This window comes from Chiloscyllium plagiosum, chromosome 23, assembly GCF_004010195.1.
Source record: "Chiloscyllium plagiosum isolate BGI_BamShark_2017 chromosome 23, ASM401019v2, whole genome shotgun sequence".
NCBI lineage: Eukaryota > Metazoa > Chordata > Chondrichthyes > Orectolobiformes > Hemiscylliidae > Chiloscyllium > Chiloscyllium plagiosum.
This window is the reverse complement of record NC_057732.1, coordinates 29,130,248-29,139,206: the sequence shown is the minus strand read 5'-3', so window position 1 is coordinate 29,139,206 and position 8,959 is coordinate 29,130,248. Positions and strand designations below refer to the sequence as shown.

Below are 8,959 nucleotides of genomic sequence, written 5' to 3'. Positions count from 1 at the left end.
GGGCAGGTGGCAGTGTGAAGGGGCAGACAGTAGTGTGAAGGGGCAGACAGCAGTGTGAATTGGCAGATGGCAGTGTGCAGGGGCAGGTGGCGGTGTGAAGGGGCAGACAGCAGTGTGAAGGGGCAGATGGTGGTGTGAAGGGGCAGACAGCAGTGTGAAGGGGCAGGCGGCAGTGTGAAGGGGCAGGGGGCAGTGTGAAGGGGCAGGCGGCAGTGTGAAGGGGCAGATGGCAGGGTGAGGGGGCAGGCGGCAGTGTGAAGGGGCAGATGGCAGTGTGAGGGGGCAGGTGGCAGTGTGAGGGGCAGATGGCAGTGTGGAGAGGAGCTGTGAATAGGCACTTAAACAATGAGCAAGCAGCCCCGCCCTAGATATAATCATGGTAATTAATTGAGAGTGCTACTGTTTCCTAGTGCAAACCTCTAACAGAACTGATGTGGGCAGATACTGAATTGTGACATCTATCTGCAAAAACAGCATTAATTTACAATACATTAACTTCATTTTCAAACTTCATTAACTTTTGCTCGGAAATCAGTCCAACCTAACTAATGTATACAACATGTGCATTTTAATATTTATCAATGCAAAAGTGAAAGCCATTATATCTTTTGCACCGATTGTATGACTATTTATTTATTCAAAACAGTCCTGCTTGCACCTTTCACAACAGCTTATGTGTTCTTTTTACATTTATTTTTACAGTATACAATTCTCCCAACATCCACGTCTGGTACACTTACATTTTTTGATATTAATGCAATTGGTGATATTTCTACAATAAGTTCATTGGATTATGAAGCTGTTGATCAGGTATGACTAATGATAACCTATTCAGTACATTAAATGGAAAAGTCTCCCAGTTCACTTGGATAGTCATAATTTACACGGTTACCAGGGCTAATTCTGAAAAACTGCATGAAAACAGAAAGGGGGATTACTTTCATCAGCATTATATTGTTTTAAATCCATTACAGATCATATGCAAGTAGATGGGGTTAATTTAGAATAACATTTCATAACACTAATTTAGAAGATTCCATTCCTGACCTGTAGTGTTCTGTATTCGATGTTCTAATTGTTCAGGTTTCAATCCATCCAGTCTTCCGCCCAAGATAAGTGGCACAGTGGTTAGCACTGTGGAGTTTGCACGTTCTCCCCGTGTCTGCGTGGGTTTCCTCCGGGTGCTCCGGTTTCCTCCCACAGTCCAAAAATGTGCAAGTTAGGTGAATTGGCCATGCTAAATTGCCCGTAGTGTTAGGTGAAGGGGTAAAAGTAGGGGAATGGGTCTGGGTAGGTTGCGCTTTGGCAGGTTGATGTAGACTTGTTGGGCCGAAGGGCCTGTTTCCACACTGCAAGTAAGTAAAGTAATAATTTCTTCATCTGTCAGCAGAGGTTTAATGACACAATATGAATACTTACTGAATTTAAACAATTAGAATGGTTCCATCTATTAATGAAAATGCAATTGCATTTTGTCCCTGTGTAGCTGACACAGTATCATGCAGTGGTCTCTGTATCTGATCCAGGAGGAAATACCTGCACTGGCACTGTCACTATCTATATCACTGATGTCAATGATGAAGCTCCTGTCATAAGGTTTGTTATTAAACTATTTTATACACAATTTCAATTATTAACATGTTTAAGAAAAATAATTAGCTTTGTTACTGTCATTATATATATTCTGAGAATCAGCCATTCTGAATTTAAACGTATACTCCCCCTTAGTAATTACAGAACCTTTTCTTTTCCCACTTTTTGGTATGTCTTTTAAAAAATAAAAAGAAAATCAGATCAGACACATCATATGACTAGTTTGTAGCTTTGTCTCTCTGGTTTTAAAATTTTGCCTTTGTTAAAATACAAAACCCTTGAGGGAAAAGACTATGAATGGAGGATATGACCAGGCTTAAAGAATAGGAGAGAGAAAGGAAGTGAATGAAGAGAGAAATGATTAGGATCTGCCAAAGCCCATTGTGAAACTCTATAGATTTGAAGACTCATGGAGCTATGGAGTTCTCAGGTCCTAAGAACTAATGAGTGAAAAAGAATGTGATACAGTGAGTTTTATGTTTGTAAGGATGCTTAGGGAAGAAACACAAGCAAGAAAATGTGTTCCAAGTTTCAGACAATGAGAAAGGAAAGCGCACTACATCCTCAGATAACAGCTCATGATTATTGTGACTGTGGAAGTAATTAGAAACATTCCTGTTCTGCATAATCAACTTCACATTCTGATAAGCATTGCAAATTATATTCTCATTGTGGATCACATATCCTTCTCCTGAATCATACAACAGTTTCTGATAATAAACCATCTTTAACGTAATGAAATGTACCAAACTGCTCAGCAGATATTACAAATCAAAGTACAATGTTACATTCAGATGATCGCCGTTTAAGTGATGTAAAGTTTGGTCCTTCATCATCGAGTAATTGTAATTGGGAATGATAGAGGTCAGAATGAGAGGAGTGCTGATACTTCGGAGGGTTGTAGCCTGATGGGGATGGCAGCGATAGGAAGCAGAAAAGGGATTTGAAAAGAAAGATGAGAATTTTTAATTCAACATATTGATTGAGAGCCAATTTGGGTGATCAACTGCAAGGGGAATAGGGGAATCAGACCGACTGCTCAATTAAGGCGTGGCAGCAGAGCTTTGGATCACCTCAGGTTTAAAAAGAATAGAATGTAAGTGTGCAAATGCCAGAGTGCATGAGAATTGACGAATAGGTCATGAGCAACAAATAGACTGCAAATCAGGCTATTTCACATCAGAATACCTTGATACTTGGATTGAATAGTACTTTCATTCTGCACTCCTGGAGTTTATTATATTTAGAATGTTTTCTCAAACATATATTATTTAAAACAACTGAAAATTAAGACGAATATCTAAAGATCCCAGATTGTAACTTAACAATGAATGATCACTTTCTAGTTTATGCCCTTCGAGTCCAGTCTTGGTGGATGAGGAAGTAAATATTGGCACAAATGTCGCATTTTTATCAGCCTTTGACAATGACAGCACTGACACTTTGACTTTCTCCTTCGCAATCCCTGTATCTGAGTTCGATATTATTCAAGGTAAGGAGATTGACATCTCTGCTTGTAATCATTTCAAGGAGAGTAATTGGAGTGTTATTTTCTTTTTTTACACTGTTTTACTTTGTCTTTTCAACCAATGATCTGCTGATATTGGCATATGCACTTTAAAATGAAAGTTCAGAGTATGAATATGTTGAGAATGTGTTAAAAAAATGACTGACAATAATTGATAAGCACAAACTACTTTATTCATTCATAGCGATTCACTTGTATCTTATGCCAAGGACATTGTAGCAACAGTTATATCCTGTCTGAAGTTTAAAATAAAAGCTACTATTAAAGGATAAAAGATGCACAAGGCATTCTTTTGCATTAATATGTTAAGGAGAGTAAATTGCGAATATTAACACTTCTGGAAGAATGGTAAAAATAAATTTAAAATAATCATATTGTCATGATTCCATTGTAGGTTGCTTTCAACGTAAATAAAAATACTTCTGTGGAGTAATATCTTATTAGAAGCATAGTTTACATGAGGAGGGAAGGTTTCTGAGGTTGTAAACTATTCTGAAAACAAATTAAAACAGATAGAGAATAAAACGTTATAAAGTGAGAGATCCCATTTATTTGCTGAGAAGATTTTATTAATTCATGAGGTCTGGGCTTTGCTGGCTAGGCTGACGTTTATTTTCCATCCCTAATGTCCTTGAGAAGACAATGGTGCATTGCTTTCTTGAATCACTGCATCCCTTTGGTGAAGGTATGTTCATGATGCCATTAGGGAGTGAGTTCCAGGATTTTGACCCAGCGACAGGGAAGGAACAGTGATGCAGTTCCATGTCAAGATTATGAGTGGTTTGGAGAGGAACTTGCAGATGGTCATGTTTCCATGTATCTGCTTACATTGTACATTTAAATGGTAATTGTTGAGAATTTGGAAGGTGCTGTCTAAGGAGCCTTGGTGATTACACCTTACAGACAGGACACACCACAACGACTAAACAACACTTTCGGAAGAAGTGAATGGTGTGGATGTGGTGCAAATCAAGTGGGTTGCTTTGACCCGACTGGTGTCAAGTTTCTTGAATGTTTTTGGAGCAGCTCCCATTCAGGCAAGTGAGGAGTATTTCATTACACTCCTGACTTGTGCCTTGTCGATGGTGAACATGCTTTTGGGATTAGATTAGATTAGATACCCTGCAGTGTGGAAACAGGCCCTTTGGCCCAACAATTCCACACCAGCCCTCCAAAGAGTTACCCACCCAGACCCATTTCCCTCCATTTACCCCTGACTAATGCACTTAATGCTTAACACTATGGGCAATCTAGCATGGCCAGTTTACGTGGCCAGCACGTATTTTGGAATGTGGAAGGAAACCGGAGTACCCGGAGGAAACCCATCGGAGGAAACACAGAGAGAATGTGCAAACTCCACACAGTCAGTCACCCAAGGCCAGAATCGGACCTGGGTCCCTGGCGCTGTGAAGCAGGAGTGCTAACCACTGAGCCACCATGCCGCCCCTTCACTCAGGAGGTGAGGAGGTCAGTTACACATTGTAAGATTCCTAACCTCTGACTTGCTCCTGCAGCCTCAGCATTTGTATGGATAGTCCAGTTCAGTCTATGATCGGTGATAACCCCATGATATTGAAATTGGGGAATTCAGCAATGGTAGTGCCATTGAACATCAAGGACAAATGGTGAGATTCTGTCTTGTTAGACATAGTTGTTATCTGACCCTTGTTTAGTGTGAATGTTACTTGACACTTTCCAGATCTTGACACACTCGGACATCATCCTCCTCAGTATCTGAGGAGTTGGCACGATTTGAACTTTGTAAAATTATCAGCAAAGATCCTTATAATAGAGGGAAGGTTACTAGTGAAACAGGTGAAGATCGTTGGGTCCAGGACACTACGCTGAGGAACTCCTGCAGAGATACCTGAAGCTAATATGACTGACCGCCAACAGTTAAAACTATACTCCCCACCCCTCTCCCCAAATCCAATTGACTGTGAATTTACCACAATTCCTTGATGCCAGTTGAACACTACCTTGAAATCAATGGCAGTAACTCTCACCTCATCTCTGGAGGTCAGCCTTTTGGACCATGGTTGAATGAAGGCTGTAATGAGGTCAGGAACTATGTGGCCTTTCTGAAGCCCAAATCAATGAGCATCAAGGTGTCAGATATTGCTAAGCAACTGATGCTTGATAGCACTATAGATGACTCCTGTCTTTATTGATGATTGACAATAGACTGATGGGCCAGTAATTCACTGGGTTGGATTTATCCTGCTTTTCCTCTACAGGACATTCCTGGGCAATATTCCATGTTGTTAAGCAGATGTCAGTACCATATCCCCATTGGGAGAGCATGACTGGGGTACAGCAAATTCAGGAGCACCAGCCTTCAGTACCCTTTGTTGAATGTAATCAGTGCTCAGAGCCTTTGCAATATCCAGTGCCTTCAGCCATTTCTTGATATTACGTGGAGTGAACTAAACTGGGTGATGACTGATGTCTGAGATGCTGTGGGCCTCAGAATAGGACCCATATGGTTCATCCACTTGGCTTTTCTTTTCGTTGCGAATGCTTAAACCTTATCTTTCGCACCAATATGCTTTGTTCCCCATTATCAAGGATTAGGATATTTGTGCACTTCCCTCCAGTGAGTTGGCGAACTATTTATCCCATTCATGATTGGATACGGCACAGCTGCAGAGCTTACATATGAACTGTTTGTACTGGAATCACTTAGCTCTCTCTGTCACATTTCATTTAAGCTGTTCAACACACAATTAGTCCTGTGTTGTAGTTCTACCAAACTGACACCTCATTTTTTGATGTGCCTGGTGCTGTTCTTGTTATATCCTCCTTTCCATTGAACTACGATTGTCTCTGGATCCGTATGGTAATGGAACAGCAGGGTATATGCTGGGCCATGAGATTGCAGATTGTGTTTGAGTACAATTCTGCCAGACCACAGCACCTCATTGATTTCCAGTCTTGAAGTGATTTGCCATAAAACACGATGCAGGGAATCCTCAAAATGAAGCTGGGATTTTGTCTCCTTGAAGGTGGTCTCTCCTATCCATACTGTTATGGACATGTGTATCTGGGGCAAGCAGATTGATGAGAATGAGATCAAATATGTTTTCCCCTCTTGATGATTCCTTCACCCCCACTGCGGTGCCAAGCCTGTCCTTTAGGACTGAAGCAACTTGGTCAGTAGATGGTGCTACCGAGGCACACTTGATGAAGTAAAGCTAATACATGGGAGCTGACGGGTAACAGAGAGGGTGGTGCGTGTACTGAATGAGCTGCCAGAGGAAATGGTAGAGGCAGGTACAATTATAATGTTTAAAAGACTTTTGAATAGGTTCATGAATAGGGCCCGTTTACAGGGATATAGACCAAATGCAGAAAAATGGAACGAGTTAAGATTGGGATACCTGGCCGGCATGGGCGAGTTAGACTGAAGATCAGCTTCCATGCTGTACAACTCTCTATCCCTGTGACTAGCGCAGTTTAAAAGACAAAGGTTCTAGAAAGACTTTGCAACTGGAATTCTGTAAATTAATTGTGTGCTATATCTTGTTGGTTTTTTTCCGTCACTGATTTTTCCTCAGCTTCATTCAGAGTCATTGCAGCCTTAAAAATAGCATTTCAGTAAGACTTTAGTGATAACAAATGCGAAGGGTCACTGCACCCCAAACATTAACTCAATTTTTTTTCTCTGCCTGTTGCCAGACCTGTTGAGTTTTTCCAGACTTTTTGTTTCTATGTTATGGCAATCCATTTTCTTGTTGCGTGCTAAACTTCAACAGTTTCATAATTGATTTTATTTGAGAATTATTTGAGTATTAAACCTGCATCCTTTCTCATAGGAAGTGCAGCTCTTCCAGAATGAAGCAGTGTTGGCACACTAGATATGGTCACAGCAGGACTTATTAACATTCCCAACATTCTAACCAAACGCAACATAAAAATGCAAGAAACTAATTTCACAAAGTAGTTAGAGCTACTGGATCAAGATAACTTTAATAATCAGTTAATGTCAAAATAAAATCCCTATTATACTAAAATCAGAAATATCATAAAGACATTTTGTGATGATCAATATGATCCAATCTATTCTTCACTTTCAGTTGGAAATGATGCATGGATTGTTACCAACTCCACGCTGGATTATGACACAGTTAGTTCCACAGACTATCAACTAAATATCGTTGTCACTGACATGGCACCTCATACCACTACCTGTAGCCTGACTGTGTCTTTAAATCCTGTAAATGAAGCTCCTCTTTGTGATCCTCTGCTTGTAGCAGGTGAGTATCACTCAATTGTGACAAGTGGAGTACAAATCAGTACACTGACCATCAATCTGGTATATGTGAGAGTAAATCTGTCTCTTTTGGACATTTTTGGCTCAAATCTGTGGGGTCTGTGTTATGGAGTAGAAGGGCAAGTCTCAATTACTTTGAAATGCTGTTGGGTAAAGAGGCCACTCCTGACAGAAATACATGCTTTTTTATATTCCTTTATGAGACATAGGCATTACCAGCTGGGCCAGCCTTTTGAGAGGGTGGTGGTGAGCTGTTTTCTTGAACTGCTGCAGTCTTTTTGATGTGGTTAAAGCTGTTATAGAGAGGGGTACAAGGATTTTGATTCAGTGGCATTCAAGGAACAGTGATGTATTTCCAAGTCAGGATGGTGAGTGGCTTGAAGGTGAACTTGTAAATGGAGGTGTTCCCATATATTTGCTGGAAGTGGCCATGGATTTGGAAGGCACTGTCTCAGGAGCCTTGGGGAAATTCTACATTGCGTTTTATAGATGGTACACATTGATGGTGGAGGCTGTATTTTTTTGTGAATGTGGTGCCAATCAAGCAGGCGGCTTTGTCCTGATGTGTGCCTTGTAGATGATGGACAGGCTTTAGGAAGACAGGAGGATAGTTACACACAGCAGGATTCCTAGCATCTTATCTGCTTTTGTAGCCACTGTATTTACAATGCTAGTCCAGTCCAGCTTGCTCTACATATCATGCATTTATAACCAGGTGAAGCTGATGGTTGTGTTCATTCTGAGACAAATACTTGACAAATGTATATTGCAGCTTCATCTTTGTTCAAAGTGATCCGGTCTTTATAAAAGCACAGTGATTTCTTGAAGGTTGGGCTTTGCAAGGTATTGCAGTTAAATTTGCAACATTTTATTTGGTTTTTAATTGTTTGAGGAGGCCGCATCCATTACAATATCAAGGTAATTTGGGGAATTTTATCATCATATGGCAGAATTTCAACCTATTGTCTCCGATAAAAATATGAAACCCAACACCATCCCATGTACTTGTGGCTCTTTTTAGTTTATGATGCTTAATTCAGTGGTATTTAAGTAAAGGGTTTATGAAAGGTGTGCCAGTGATTATAATATTTGAATGAATAGGTTTTCTGCAGATTCTGGAACCATTTCAATGTAATGGTTGTGGGGCTAATTTCTCATGCTTTGGGAAACCTGGAAATGAAAAGGAAGTAGGAGTGAACAGATCCAGCAGGGTACCTGCATGTGTACTGTGGTTTCTGGGTCAAGATGAACACGAGTCCTTCTCCCTAAATTCTCAGAAATGTTTTGCCAATCTCTCATGCCCTGAATACCTTTAAGTCTCCATATTATCTCTCCCATTCTACAAACCCACTGACTCCCACAGCTACCTGGATTACACCTCTTCCCACCCTACCTCTTGCAAAAATACCCATCCCGTATTCCCAATTCCTCCGCCTCCGCCGTATCTGCTCCCAGGAGGACCAGTTCCACCACAGAACACACCAGATGGCCTCCTTCTTTAGAGACCGCAATTTCCCTTCCCACGTGGTTAAAGATGCCCTCCAACGCATCTCGTCCACATCCCG

The 8,959-nt window shown here is 40.8% G+C and overlaps 1 protein-coding gene and 1 long non-coding RNA gene across 2 annotated transcripts in view; both read left to right on the top strand.

The window, feature by feature from the left end:
* Positions 1–1,512: 1,512 nt before the first annotated feature.
* LOC122561500 lies at positions 1,513–7,262 on the top strand. Its single transcript, XR_006315018.1, has 3 exons — positions 1,513–1,596; positions 2,940–3,085; positions 7,198–7,262. It is a non-coding gene; the product is annotated as an uncharacterized LOC122561500 (long non-coding RNA).
* Positions 7,263–7,283: 21 nt separating this feature from the next.
* The window catches only part of LOC122561461 (cadherin-23-like), a 100,527-nt gene continuing 98,851 nt past the window's right edge, over positions 7,284–8,959 (top strand). The window contains exon 1 of the mRNA XM_043713203.1: positions 7,284–7,377. Within this exon, the coding sequence (XP_043569138.1) occupies positions 7,290–7,377 (88 nt within the window). The 5' untranslated portion in view covers positions 7,284–7,289. The remainder of the gene's footprint in view (positions 7,378–8,959) is intronic.